At 58.0% G+C, this 14403-nt stretch overlaps 1 protein-coding gene across 2 annotated transcripts in view; it reads right to left on the bottom strand.

Moving 5' to 3' along the window:
* GRIK5 (glutamate ionotropic receptor kainate type subunit 5) overlaps positions 1 to 11620 on the bottom strand; it is a 61855-nt gene extending 50235 nt beyond the window's left edge. The window contains exons 1-6 of one of the 2 annotated variants that reach the window (XM_065926184.1): positions 11293 to 11620; positions 7593 to 7721; positions 7121 to 7285; positions 4342 to 4439; positions 4083 to 4248; positions 1203 to 1381 (exon numbers count right to left, since the gene is read on the bottom strand). In XM_065926184.1, the coding sequence (XP_065782256.1) occupies positions 1203 to 1381; positions 4083 to 4248; positions 4342 to 4439; positions 7121 to 7285; positions 7593 to 7671 (687 nt within the window). In that variant the 5' untranslated portion in view covers positions 7672 to 7721; positions 11293 to 11620. The remainder of the gene's footprint in view (positions 1 to 1202; positions 1382 to 4082; positions 4249 to 4341; positions 4440 to 7120; positions 7286 to 7592; positions 7722 to 11292) is intronic. The other variant, XM_065926185.1, reaches the window with a different exon arrangement.
* Between the last annotated feature and the right edge of the window lie 2783 nt (positions 11621 to 14403).

The following is a 14403-nucleotide window of genomic DNA, read 5'->3' as shown; positions in this document are numbered from 1 at the left end:
GGCCAGAAAGGAAGGTGATCACTGGTCACCCGCTCACACAGGAGCGGCTGGGACCCTGGCCCAGGGCTGCCCTGCCTGCCTTGAGAACCCAAAGACTTTTCTCTCAGACGCCTTCCTCAAGAGTCCCATGGATTCTGTCACACTTCTTCCTAGAAGCTACACTCAGCAATGACATATGGTTTTAATTTTTTAAAAGCTGGAGAAAAATAAATAATACAGATCAGATTATAAGGAAAATTAAGAGCAGGGAACAATGAATGATTAATGAATGTGGGTCACTGGTGGGTGGCACTTGGAGGGCCCTGGGGTGGGAGGAGAAGGTCCTGGGACTGGCCTATCCTGGGTGGCCTTGAGTCAGTCCATCTCTCCCCCCAAACCTCTACTTCTTTATTCACAAAATGGTATCATACTTGCCCTGAAGGGTGGGATGAGAGCCAAATACACATATATATACTGTGCTATACGCTAAGTCCCTTCAGTCATGTTCATCTCTTGTGACCCCATGGACTGTAGCCCATCAGGCTCCTCTGTTCATGGGATTCTCCAGGCAAGAATGCTGGACTGGGCTGCCATGCCCTCCTCCAGGGGGTCTTCCTGACCCAGGGACTGAACCTGCGTTTCTTACATCTCCTGCATTGCCGGGGCGGGGGGCGGGGTTCTTTACCACTAGTGCCACCTGGGAAGCGTCTATAATATATTTGTTTGGCTGAGCCATGCAGCTTGTGCAATACTAGTTCTCCGACCAGGGATGGAACCCATGTTCCCTACAGCGGAAGTGTGGAACCTTAACCACTGAACCACCAGGGAATTCCCGAGAGCCAAATTAAAGAAGACACGTAAACGCCCCAACACAGAGTCGGACAAGCACTCAGTAAAGACCGCAGTGCACTCCCAGTACGCCAACATCTGCTCTGGGCCAGGGGCCATCCGGGTGCCTCCCCACCATTCCCTCATTTACCCTCATGGCAGCCCAATGAGGTAGGAAGTATTCTCAAATAGGGGAGGCAACTGTCCAGGATCCAACCAGGGGTGCAAGCGGGAAGAGACAGAACTTCCTGGTTAGTGTTTGCACGTGAGAAGCGGGACTCTGGACCGCCACGCAACCACTGAGGCCCGCGGGCCTCGGCTGACTTGCTCTGTCACCCCCATGTTTCTGCTCCTGACCCTGCAGGGAATCAGAGACGGGGCAGGGAGGGACCCACCTTACGGAGAATGAGGTGGGAGATGGATGCGTTGGCGTCGATGATGATGGTGGACACTTTGTCGTCACGGATCTCCTTGAGCAGCGGTGTGGGGTCCCGGCTGTCATCCAGCATCCTCACAGACAGCGTCTCCTTGGAGATGAGGAAGCCGCGCACCAGCTCCTCCAATCGCAGCAGGCCTGAGGGAGGGAAGGGGCCCTGCGTTAGAGACCCTCCGTGCGCCTGGATGGGAGTGGCCGCTCCCTGCTCCCTGGCACGGGGTAGCTGGGGAGAGGACGCGGGGCAGCTGTCCAGAGCGCAGCTGGCTCTCTTGGGGTGCTGGGCCAGGACCTCCCCTGACCTCCGAATGCCTGTCTCCTGCCACCTTTCTGCCCCCAAGGGGCTGCATCACAGCCACGCACACTTCGCACGTGCGGAGCCGCAATCTGCTCTTCTCGCCAAACCACCAGTCTCTCGGGGTCAGTGCACAACTCCAGCCGGCCAGGCGCTCAGGCCAAAACCTTTGATGGCAGCCTGGCTTCCTCTCCGTCTCACATCAGCGCCCAATCCACCCAGGCTTGAGTTTCAAAGCATACCCCGTGGCGCCGAGCCACCATCACCGCCCTGGCCCAGGCCGCTGCCATCTTCTGCCTGTTACAACGGCTGCACTGCCCCACACCCCCGGGAGAGCCTGTTCCCCGGGCAGCAGCCAGAACTGCTGTAAGCAGGTGTGTCCCCGTCTGTTCCGAACCCTCCGACGCCTTCTCATTTGTTCAGAGTGAAGGCCAAAGTCCTCAACTCCCCCAAGGCCCTACTCCATCTGCCCATGTGCCTCATCTCCCTGACCTCATCTCCTCTCAGTCACTCTCAGCCATGCTGGCCTCCTCGTGCACATACACACACACACACCAACACACACACACGCCTGGTGGCCTCCGCGCCTGCTGTCCCCTCTGCCTGGAACGCTCTTCTCCAGATCCCCACTTGGCTCCATCCCTCACCACCTTCAGATCTCTACTCAAATGTCACCTCCTCAACAAGGCCCAAGCCCACCAGCCCATTTCAAATACCACCCCCTGCCCCAGCTCTCCCAGTTCCTGTCATCTTCCTCTATTTATCACAAGACTTTATACACACACACACACACACACACACACACACACACACACACACATATACATATTTTTTTTTTGGCTGTGCGTGCAACTTGGGATCCCAGTTCCCCAACCAGGGATCGAACCCACAGCCCCTGCATTGGAAACTCGAGTCTTAACCACTGGACTGCCAGGGAAGTTCCTGTTCACAGGACTCAACACTGCTGGCTGGACCACGTCTCCTCTATGTTCACCGCCTGGCTCCTCTCATTAGCTCTGACAAGGGCAGGGACCCCTGGCCTGGCTCACACACAGCTTCATCCTTAAGACCAAGAAGAACGTCTGGACCACGGCAAGTGTGCAGGAAATACCTTATGAAAGAGGACTTCTTCCTGGAGGTGACTGAGCGCGGTCCTCTCTCTCTCCAGCTGCACACCCACAGGCCCACCAGCCCCACCAGCCCCCTAGACGTCCCCTCTTGACTGTCTCAAGGACACCTCAAACCCACTGCATGCCCCAGAACTGACCGTCCCTTCCTCCTCGGGCAGGACCTGGTCACCCCCTCTGGCCTTCCCTCATGATGCTCCTCAGATCCATTCTGGCCCCTCCAGCTCCTGCCACCACCTGAGCCCTAACCAAGACCATCCCTCGCCACCTCTGGGGGCTCTCCGTGCCACATCTCCTGTCGCTCTCTGAGTCTGCTGTCTACACCGCAGCCAAAAGGCCCAGAGAGCTCTTCCTGCGACACACCCGCCTGGTGTGGTCCTTGCCCCACCCTCCATCACCGGGCTTCCCTGATGTCTCAATGGGTAAAGAGTCCACCTGCAATGCAGGAGACACAGGAGACACATCTGTCTTCCATCCCTGGGTGGGGAAGATCCCTTGGAGGAGGAAATGGCAACCCACTCCAGTATTTTTGCCTGGGAAATCCCATGGACAGAGGAGCCTGGCGGGCTACAGTCCATGGGGTCGCAAAAGAGTCGGACACGACTGAGCAACTTAGCACATCGTCTTCAGGATAAAACACAAGGCCCGGAGCGATGGAGCCCCATCTCCGGGTCCTGCTTCATTACTCCTGCACGGGGAGCATCTTTGAGCCTCCCTGGGCCTTGTCTCTGCCTTGCTTTCTACTCAGTACCCACGCCTTCCCTTCTCTCCCACCTCAACTCATCCCCACCCTTCAGGTCCAGCATAGAGGTCCCTTCCTCTGGGAGGCGGACTCTGAGGCTCTCAGACCAGGGTAGGATCACTCCCCACTTAACTCCTGAGAGCTCGCATCACTCTGAATCACAACTGCTCGACTGCCGTGTGGCCCAGTGGCCCCGGAGCTCCGGGAAGTCGGGGACCGAGCCTAGCACTACTCACTGACGAAACGCCGAGACCTAGCAGGGGCCTGCTCGGAGTCATGCTTAGTGATTATCTGCGCATTAAATGGTCTCTTTGGGGTGGGGAAGTGAGAAGGGGGGTGGCCTATGGAACCAGAGATCTGGGTTCCTAAAGGGAAAGGGATGCAGGGACAAGGAGAGACTGTGTCTGACTCCCCCAGACCTTACAACCAGGGGGCACAAATGACTGTGAGAGACTAGATCTCTTGGGAAGAGCAGTTCGGGGAAATAGAAAACAAAGCCTCCTGCTCTCCTCCCTCGTGGGAATTCCCTGGCAGTCCATCGGTTAGGGCTCCTCATTCTCACCGCCAAGGGCCCAGGTTTGACCCTTGGTCAGGGAACTAACATCCCTCAAGCTGCAAGGCATGGCCAACAAAATCAAAGAAGCAAAAATGAAATAAAAAGCTGTTCTCCTCCCTCACACTCGGCCTTGGCGCAGATGAGGCTGGCCGAGGGGTAGTTGAAGGACTTGAGGATCCGGGAAACGGCCAGACTGACGTCCTCATTACTGGGGTACAAGCTGACGGACGCGAAGCGGAGGTACTGAAGGCGGGGTGTCTCCTCAGGACCCACCTTGATGTGGGGGATCTAAACAGAGAAGAACTTGTGTTTCCATCCTGCTCCCCTTCCCCAGCCCTCAGCCTCCATGGACCCGCCCCCCACCCCAGGCTCCCCTCTCACCTCCTTCTCTCCACAGATATGGCTCACGGTGGAGGCAGACGCGGGGCTGGAGGAGGGTCCCAGGACAGACACAACCCCCTTGGGCAGGATCTGACACACTGTGAGGGGCAGGAAGAGACCGCAGATTCAGGCACTTGCTTCCTCTTTTCTGACCCCGCCCTTGGGGACCCTTCCCTGGCCCGGGAGAGAACCCGACACTCCACATAAGGCTGCCTGATCCTTCTCCCCGTGCCGGACACCCAGAGGCCCAATCCCTGACCAGGCCCATCACAGGGGAAAAAAACAGAGGGGCCACGAGACACAGGGAGACAGGGAGACAGGCCAACGGACGGCCAGGTCAGAGCAAGAGAGAAACAAAGAGGGCAAGAGGACACCAAGGACCTCCTTCTGGCTTCAAATCCAGTGTCTGGTTTCTCAACCTTTGTCTTTGTCAACTTTTTTAACCACACAAAACCTAGAATACTGGGCTTCCCAGGCAGCTCAGTGGTAAAAGAATCAATCCACCTGCCAGTGCAGGAGACACAGGAGACGCACGTTCCATCCCTGGGTCAGGAAGATCCCCTGGAGGAGGAAATGGTAACCTGCTCTAGTATTCTTGCCTGGAGAATCCCATGGACAGAGGACGCTGGTGGGCTGTAGTGCATGGTGGGGGGGTCATCCAACACACCTTCTACCCCGAACTGACAGCCAAGGCTCCCTCTATGCTCTACACCCCAAACACCTTTCCTCTGTTGCATTTACTGGCATTTACTGGCATTTACCTTTTCTTTCTCCTTATACACGTGTGTGTCTCTAGGCTGGGAGGCGGGCAGAGTCTTGTTTTCACCTGCCCCGTGCTCATCCCCATAGCAGAACATGAACTTTCCCTCGGGGAAGCACATGGTTCCCAGAGCTGATTGATTCCTGACCCAGGATCAAAGAATCACATTGTTCTGGCCACAGGGATCGGTTCAGAGATGGGGACGGGCTCAAACTAGGCCACTGAGAGCCTTCCCCAGGTCTGCAGCTAAAATTATCCCTGGCTTTGCTAAACTGGAGAGATGTAAAGTTTTGACCAGTTGTGGCCATCCTGACACCAACTGGGGAGGGCATTCCTGAAAACAAAACCAACTGAGAGCAAAGTAGGACCCAGAGAGGAAGATGCAGAGCTTCCTGGAACATCACTTGAGTATCTGCATGCCAGAAACAATCCAGGGATATCATTCGAGGACCTGGATCCAAGCAAGCCCCAAATTAATCTTTAGGTCATTTTTTGCTGTTGTTCAGTCACCAAGTCGTGTCTGACTCTTTGCAACCCCGTGGACTGCACCATGGCAGGCTCCCTTGTCCTCTACTATCTCCCCGAGGTTTGCTCAGATTCATGTCCGTTGAGTCGGTCGGTGATGCCATCTAACCGTGTCATCCTCTGCCGCCCCCTTCTCCTTTTGCCCTCAATCTTTCCCAGCATCAGGGCCTTTAGCGACAGGACCTGATAAGTTGTTTTTCTTAAGTCAGCCTGAGTTGGGTTTCTGCCACCCAACAGAGAGCATCGTAACTAAACATTTCATTTTCCTCCAAACTTACTACCTGCGTGCCTTCTGTGTTGGTGAGGAGGGCGGGGTCACCATTCACACACACCACATCCCTGGAAATGATCCTCAGCTTTGATCTTTCTCCTAATGGTCAAGTCACCAAGTCCTGTCTCATTTCTGTACTCAAATTTTTTCACATCTTTCCCTCTCTCTTCAACCCCTCCTCCCCTGTCCTACCTAGCAGTGTCAACTCAGGCACTCACCAGCCTCCTCATGAGCCACCCAAATCTAGCCTCTAATTTCCACTTTCACCAGCTCCCTGCTCCAAACCCATCAATGACTCCCCACTGCCTGCACGTGAAGATGGCATCTTTCAGCCTCCTCGAGCTGACCTGTCAATCTGCCCAGCCTCACCTCCCATCACCCAGCTATACTCCAGTCTCTCACGATCTCTGCACACAAGTCCTGAGCCCAGGTGGTCAGGCTGAGTGCAACCCCACATCGTGTTCCTTGGCTCCAAACACTCAGTCCTCCCCTCTGCCCCAGCTCCAGACCACAGGCACGTGCCTGGAACACCATCTGCCTCCACACCCTCCAACCCAGCCTCTCAATTTGTGTTCTGTGCTACTCCAGCCAAAAAAGTCTAGGCGTCACTGGACCCCATTTGGCCTCTCAAAGATCCAAAACAAACATGAACAGAATAAAGGCTCTGACAAGGTCTGCAGGGAAGAAATCTGCCTAACACTCGTTTGAAGGCCACATCTCCCACAAGTCTGTGTTCCCAGCACGTCTGTTCAAGGGACATTCGCTCAGTCTGTGAGTATTCAGTAGACTCACGCACCCCCTACTAGAGGGCTGCATGTGTTTCACAGGCTAGATCTTGAGCAATGCCTCTCGTTCTAGATCCTGCTCATGTTTCAGAGCTCAGTTTCAGGTTAGTCTTCTCCAGAACACCTGCGCTGTCCCCGCCCCTGAGGCCCCCAGCCCACTGGCTGGGCCCCTCGTTACTTAGCTCTGGGGGCTAAGCATCCCCAACCAGTCATGAAGCTTGTCTTTCAAATGAGGCCCTCGGGTCCTCCAGGGCAGCACCCAGGCTGGAGCTCTCCCTGCTGCCCCACACACTCAGCAGCGCCATCTCTGGGAAGGAGGAGGCAGTGCAGCCATGAAGGAAGGGGCAGAGGAGGCCAGAAGAGAATAGGGCAGGCTGAGGGAGGGATGGAGGCAGCAGCCCAGCCTGCCTCACCCCCGCCCCCCGTGGCCCTGCTCACTGGTGTCCGTGGTCTCGTACTGGCTGTCCCGCTGCAGCTCAAAGATGTCCACTTCCACGCGGGCCTTGGCTGGGACCTCGATGATCCCGTTGATCTGCTCCCGGGCCAGGGCCAGGGCCAGACGTTCGCCGCGGCCACACACGGTCTGGTCGTCCAGGATGGCAGCTGAGGGAACACAGGAGTTGGGGACTGTACTCCTGCGTCCTGAGGGAGGAGGGGCTGGGTTCCCGGACTCCTTGGCTCTGAGATAGGGCTGCAGGTGGGGTGAAGGGGTCCAGACTCCTGAATCTGAGGTTGGAGAGACCTGGGATCCCGACTCCTAGGCTCAGGGGGAGGAAGGAGCTGGGCAGGGGCTGCCAGACTGCGGCCCAGACCCCTGGTGCCTGAGGGACCGGCATGATCAGAGAAGAGCCCCAGGGCCCAATGGGAGGGTCTGTGGGGAGGCGGGGCGGAGGGGGCTTTAGGGCCTCACCCATGCGCAGTGATGAGAGCACCTGGCAGCTGGGGCTGGCGAAGGCAACAATCAGCAGCAGCAGCAGCTCAGCCGGCATCTTCCTCCCCTCCTCATGGGGACGCAGCTGCCGCGGCCCCCACTCGCCACCTGCAGGGAGACCCCCCGCCCACGGGGAAATTGCCCAAATGGGGGCTTCTGAGCCCCTCTGCGGACTGCCGCGTGGGGTGGTGACCACAAAGCCTGGGACACAGTTGCTGAGCTCTGAAGGCCCCTGCCCTCATTAGAGCTGACAGTACTGAAGGCATCGCTGGGGGCACCGAGACTCAGAGGAGACTAGCAGTGGGGAGGGGGGGCAAAGCTCACAGCACCCCAGCACCGAGGGGGAGAAGAACTGATGGAGAATGTTCACAGCTACCCAAACGGGAGGGAGATATGAAAAGGATCTCAGGTAAGAGCAGATTCCAGGGACTATCTCCACCCCAATAGGAAACCAGGAAGTGCCACCCCCCACCCAGTTCCGCCGCTGTCTCTGGGCAGGCAGCTGTTACTAGGCAACAGAAACCGGCTGGAGAGGATGCAGTGGTTGCTAGGCAACCCCATCCCAGGCCTCACTTGCCACCTTCCTGACGTCCCTGGTTCCCACAATCCCACGGGGAGAGAAGCCTGGACATCCGGGGTCTGGAGGGGAAAGTATCCGGGAGTTAAGAAACTTGGGAAGAGAAAGACACATGGAGACACACAGATGGAGACAGATGGGAAGATCCAAGGCACCTAAGGGGTTAAAAAAGAAAAAAGGAAAAAAAAAGAAAAAGAGTAATGAGAGAGAAAGACAAAAACAGAGAGAAGAGAGGCTGGGGGTGGCAGAGATATGAAAAGACTCAGGAAAGGAGAAAGGGAAAATAGGCCAAAATATAAGAGAACAGAAAGATGATACGAAGACAAGAGAATTGGGAGAAACAATGGAGAGAAACAGAGAAGGAGAGTTGTAGGGAGAAGAGGACAGGACTAGGAAAGAGAAAGAAGGAGAAGACAGAAGACAGGGAGACATGGAGACAGAGAGAGAAAGGGCAGGGCAGGGAGAGGAGGAGAGTGGGCAGGTAGAAGAGAGGGAAATCAAGACACAGGAGGGGACTTCCCTAGTGGTCCAGTGGTTAGGACTCCACGCTCCCAGTGTAAGGGGTGCAGGTTCAATCCCTGGTAAGGGAACTAAGATTCCACATGCCAAGCAGTGTGACAAAAAAAAAAAAAAGACACAGGAGGGACACAGAATAGAACATGAAGACACAATGTAGAGAAGACACAAATCTACTCAAGATGCCACCAGAAAGCTGGATGGAAGGAGTGAATAAAGCAGGGGGGCCCTATCCGCTGAATCGCATGCCAAACTATGGCCCCCCACCCTGCTCGAGGGAGCTGAAGACTAGCGGAAGGCAGTGAGTCTTTGCTTCCCACAATTGCTCCCAGTGCCCTTGCCTTCTGCAGGGGGACCACTAGGCAGGGATGAGTCTGGCCAACTGCATGGCTCCCCCTGGTCAAGGGCAGGGCCCCATGGGAAGGGACACTTGGGTTTCCATGGGAGAGGGTTCCTGAGAGGCCTGGAGTGGGGTGATGTGAGCCTGGGGGGATCCCCACACGCCACTCATTCCCATGGGAGGAGGGCTTAGGCTGGGGAGATGGCAGAATGAGACCCACCAATGGAGGAGGCAGAAGCACACGGCAACACTTCACATCATCCCTTGTAGCCAGAAAAACCTAGGCCAGGGCCACTAGAGACCCCCTAGGTCCCTGCTCTGCCGCCACCTCCCAGGTGACCTTGAACAGGTCCCTCTCTCTCAGGACCTCTGGGAAAGACAGGCTGGGGGTAGGAGGGCCTACTGGACCGCCTGGGGCCTCTGGACTGTAATCCGCATCACAAGTGAAGCCCTGTCAAGGGTGCAGGATGGAAGGAAGCAGGGCGAACCCAGAAGAACTCACAGGGAACAGGGGTGTGGAGGGGCGGGGCTGGGAGAGTGAGGGGTCATCCTGAGCTCCAGGGGCTTCTGGGGACAAATCAGGGAGGAGACTAGAAACATAAAGATCAAGAAAGAGACAGGGGCCAGAAAGGCAGGGACCCGCAGGTGGCAGACACAGGTGGGAGCTGAAAGAGACAGTTCAAGGACTGGGTTGGGGCAGCAGATGGACACAGAGGCACAGGAAGGCACAGACAGAAAGACAGGCAAACCAAAAGGAAGTGGGGCTCAATGAGAGAGAAGGACACACAGACATCACCTAGAAGTAAGACACCAGAGGGGACAGAGACAAGGGGGAGAGCGCACAGAGAGAGGAGGGCAGGGAATCAGGCCCAGAGACTTAAGCAGAGCCAGATAAAGATGGAAACACAGCAGCTGAGTGAGCGGAACGGGCCCTGCCAGGAGAGGAAGACAGACAAGTGGGCAAGTGAGAAATATCGCAAAGGAGAGAGGGCAAATGGGGTGAGGGATAGAGAGAAAAGATGAACAGAAACAGGAACAGAGGGGAGGAGAGAAATCACCAAACTCTTACAAGGAGGGCTAGTCGGAAAGAGAGAGATGGAGAGAAAAGGTCTATGAGCTGCACAGCTTCTCTGGAGAAGAGGAAAGACCAAGCAGGAGAGACAGACACAAGATTGAGAGACAGACTCCCCAACATGGAGAGAGGAGAAAGGAGAGTCAAGGAGGGAAACTGAGGGAGGGAAGAAGAGTGAGTGACCTGGAGGGGCACAGGCAGGGGACAAGCACCCACACACAGGAGCATCCATCCATCCATCCATCCATCCGCACAGAAGGGGAGGAATGGGAACCGGAAGCCAGGCAGGGGGACACAGAAGGGGAAGAGAGAATAGGGGGCCCGGGAGATCACCGTGGGAAAGATAAAGTGGGCCACGAAGCAGGGCAGTGGCTAAGGAGTGAGGGATGGAGGAGACAGGATGAGGAGTGGATCTGGGGGAAGAAAGCAGAAAGTAAGAGAAGGAAGACGGCCTCCAAGCCCGGAGGTGGAGAGAGAGGCAGACAGGTGAGCAGAGGCCCAGGCAAAGTGAACAGTGGACAGAGGGCAGTGGGGAGAGGCTGAGACCAGGCACAGGATCCTCCCAGACAGAGAGGAGACAGGAGAGTTTTGGGAGACGGAGGGAGGGGAGGGAGACGGGGAGATTCATAGAGACACACCAAGAAAGGGCTGGGCTCACCGCAAAGAGAAAGAAGTTGGACAGAGTCAGAGAGAGGTCCAAGAGACACATGAAATAGGAGATTCAAAAATGGAAAAAGACACTTCCAGGAGACAGAGACCGGCTGGGATGGGGCCCACGGTAGGTGGAGAGGATGAGGCTCAGGGGAAAGGAGAGAGACACGGAAACAGAGTGAGAGAGCAGAGCCGGTCACCACGGACCGAGGCTGGAGAGCAGGGGTGGAGACCAGCCAGGAGTCCCGGAGGCGGAGTGAGATCGCAAGTCAGAGCCAAACCAGACCCTCAGGAGCCCAGCAGCTGGGGGGTTGGGGGGCACGGCTGAGCTGGGTAATGAGAAGAAGGGGTGAGGAAAGGCTGAGGGGAAATGAGGTGGGGAGATGGAGGGTGCAGGGCAGGCCCTTGGTGGGGGAGGGTGTCTGCCGGTCGGGGGCAATGAGGGGGATGTGGGCCCCCCACCAGCCGGCAGTGAGCCCAGCCTTCCAGGCCCAGGCCCAGCCCGCACCCTGCAGACACTCACGGATCCTGGTGGGACGGAGGGCTGGGCTCCCTCGAGGCCCGAGGATCAGATCGACAAGGGGGAGATGCTCCGGCGCTGGGCGGTGTGGCTGGGGCCGGGGGAGAGGGCAGTCCACAGGGCCCCCTCCCCCGCCTCCGGCGGTGGCCCCCAACTAATCCCAAACAGGGGGCTCCCCGGGGGGCAGGGAGGAAGGACAGGTGGAAGAGAAGAGGGCGGACCAGGGAGGGGAGGAAGGGGAAAGGAGAAAATGGAGGAGGGAAGGGGAGAGAGGAGAGGGGGAAGGAGGGAGGAAGGTGAAAACGCAAGGGAGGGGGCACAGGCAGAGCCGGGGGAGGGGGAAGCCGGCCCAGGCAAGGGCCCCCGCCCCCTCCCCTAGCCGGGCCGGCCTGGGGGGGCCACGGCGGGCGAGGACTGGGTGGCGACACGGAAGCCGGCCATCAGGAGAGGTGGGGGAGGGGAGGGCTGGGTGGGGGGGAGGGGGCCACCCCTTCCCCCCTCCCCCCTGGAGCCCCGGGCCGGCCCTGGATGAGGAGCTTGGGGCCTGGAGTCCTCAAGCCCTCAGCCCGCGCCGGGAAAGCATGCTGGGGGCGGGGAGAGGCGGACGAGTGGAGGGGCTGGGGGAGGATGGGGTGCTGGGAGACCCCGAGAAGAGCCGACGACGACGACGAGCCGGGTAGGAGAGGTGGAGAGATGGAGAAGAGGGAGAGGAGGAGGGAGGGGAGGATGGAGAGGAGCAGGTGGAAGAGGAAGGCGGAGGAGGGTGGGGTGTCCCGGGGGCGCCCAGCGCAAGGCCTCGGCGGGAGGGCCTGGCCACGGACTCCTGGTCCCCTGTGAGGAGCAGCCACCGGCTCCGGGCTCCCAGCTGGGCCTCCCTCCCCGCCGCCGCCGCCGCCGCCGCCGCCACTTCTCCCCTCCGAGGCCGCCGCCTGCCTGCCTGCCTGCCTGCCCGCCTGCCGCCCGCGCTGGGTCCTGGAGCGCAGGGGGGCGGGGGGAGAGAGGAGGGAGGGAGGGAGACAGGGAGGAGGGCGGGCAGGAGGACGGGAGGGAGGCAGGCGGAGATAGAGAGAGAGGAAGACAGAGAGAGGGAGAGATCAGAGGGAGGGGAGTCGGGGGAGGGGGAGCCCGTTGGTCCGGGCTGGGGGGCCCCCGCGAGGAGAATGCTGATGAGGGCAAGGCGCTGCATTGGACAGAGGGCCCACCCCTCGGGCCACCTCCTCCACCACACCATGCCACCGCCCTGCCCAGGCAGCCCTTGGGCACAGGCGCCCACAGGAGACAGAGGCTGAGAGGCAGGGAGACCTGGGGAGAAGGCCGTGCAGCTGGGGGAGAGGGCTACGGAGATGAAGAAAAATGCAGAGAAACGGCAAGACAGCCATCAAGAGCCACAGAGGTGGCCCAGGGTCCACAACACCCACAAGGACAAGGACAGGAAGAAGCCCAGCGCAAAGAAAGGGCCGTCGAGACAAGGGAGCAGACCACAGAGACGAGCTAAGCACCTCAGAGACAAGGGCAGCTGGTGGACCCAGAGAGCCCCTCGTGAAGATGGGGACAGAGGGAAGCTTGTGGACTGAGGCCCTCGGGCACAGAAGGCATGGGGAGTGGTCTGGGGTGACCGGAGAAGAGGCCTACAGAAACTGGAACAAGGATGCACGTCACGGAGACTGGGAGGAGGGCCAGGGAAAGGGGGAGAGGGTCCTGGACCTGGAGGGAGGCCCCCAGATACCAGGAAACCCAGAAAGGCAGAACAAGGACACAAAAGACCTGCTGAGGCAGGAGCAGCGGGCCTGTGGGGAAAATGGAGTAGCCCCTAGAAATAGAAATAGCCCCCATGGAGATGCAGGGATGGGTGGTGAGTAGGGGAATTCTCCATAAAGGAGAGAAATCCCAGGGACCTGAGTGGGTGGGGAGGAGAGTCACCCACCCGAGCATGGAGGCAATGGGAAAGGGCAGGGAGCTGGAGGGCAGAACCCACAGAAGTGGGAGACTCCCTCCCTCTGGGAGAGAGCTGAGCAGGGCAGGGGGATGGCAGAGAGAAGCGAGAAGCAGAGACACCGATCTCGATCTCGGGGTGGGGGTGGGTGGTGCACGGCTGGGTGGGGGGTGAAATTTGGGGGGAAGGAACATGACAGTTGGCGCTGAAGGCTGAGTCCGTGACTCACCACCACCCCCAATGCTCGTGATGGGGAGGAGACACTAACACACTCACGTGCAGCCCCCAGCACACGTGACCGCATGCCTCGCGAGAAGGCACACAGTCGGCACGTGGCAACTCTCACACTGGCCTGGCACAGAAGTCCCTCTACAGCTGGCACGTGGGGTGGCCCCAACATACATCTGACATGTATATTTGACCCTGAAGGACTTGTTCCAGTTTCTGTAGGCCTCTTTTCCGGTCACCCCAGACCACTCCCCATTTGTCTCTGACTTTGCATACCCCTCCTCACATGATTTAAGGAACCCGCAACACCCACTCTCAGCTCCAGCTAGGTCTGAAAGCCCAGATTTACAGTGGCCTCTAGACCAAAGACCTTATGCACGGACCCCAGCATAGAATGATATTCTGTCTAAGCTGATCCTGTCCCAGATGCCCTAGTCCCGTGCCACCACCTCCAGAAAAACAGATGCAGGCCTCAGCTTACTCCTGCATCATCTGAAGTGAAGGGACCTAGTCAATCCAGATAAACTGAGAATTCCAAGCTGAAGGTACAAGCAGAAAGATAAGTCAAGCTGGACCCTTCCATTTTCAAGTGGGGAAAGGAGGCCTCTGCAACAGTGAGAATCTGCCCAAAAGCATGGAACCCCAAAGGCTGAGTCTAGCTTCCAGGTTATCTGGTTCCTGCCCCTGGTGATTTCACCCTGAAGGCAATAATGATTCATCTGGACGTCCCAGATGGCACTAGTGGTAAAGAACTCACCTGCCAATGCAGGAGATGTGAGACGTTGGTTCGATTCCTGGTTCGGGAAGATCCCCTGGAGGAGGTGCATGGCAACCCACTCCAGTATCTTGCCTGGGAAATCCCATGGACAGAGGAGCTGGGTGGGCTACAGTCCATAGGATCACAAAAGAGTCTGATACGACTTAGTGACTAAACAACCACCACCTGGGGTTCA

This window comes from Muntiacus reevesi, chromosome 2 (genome assembly GCF_963930625.1).
Source record: "Muntiacus reevesi chromosome 2, mMunRee1.1, whole genome shotgun sequence".
NCBI classification, from domain to species: domain Eukaryota; kingdom Metazoa; phylum Chordata; class Mammalia; order Artiodactyla; family Cervidae; genus Muntiacus; species Muntiacus reevesi.
The sequence above is the reverse complement of the archived record's forward strand: the minus strand, read 5'-3'. Positions and strand labels throughout refer to the sequence as shown.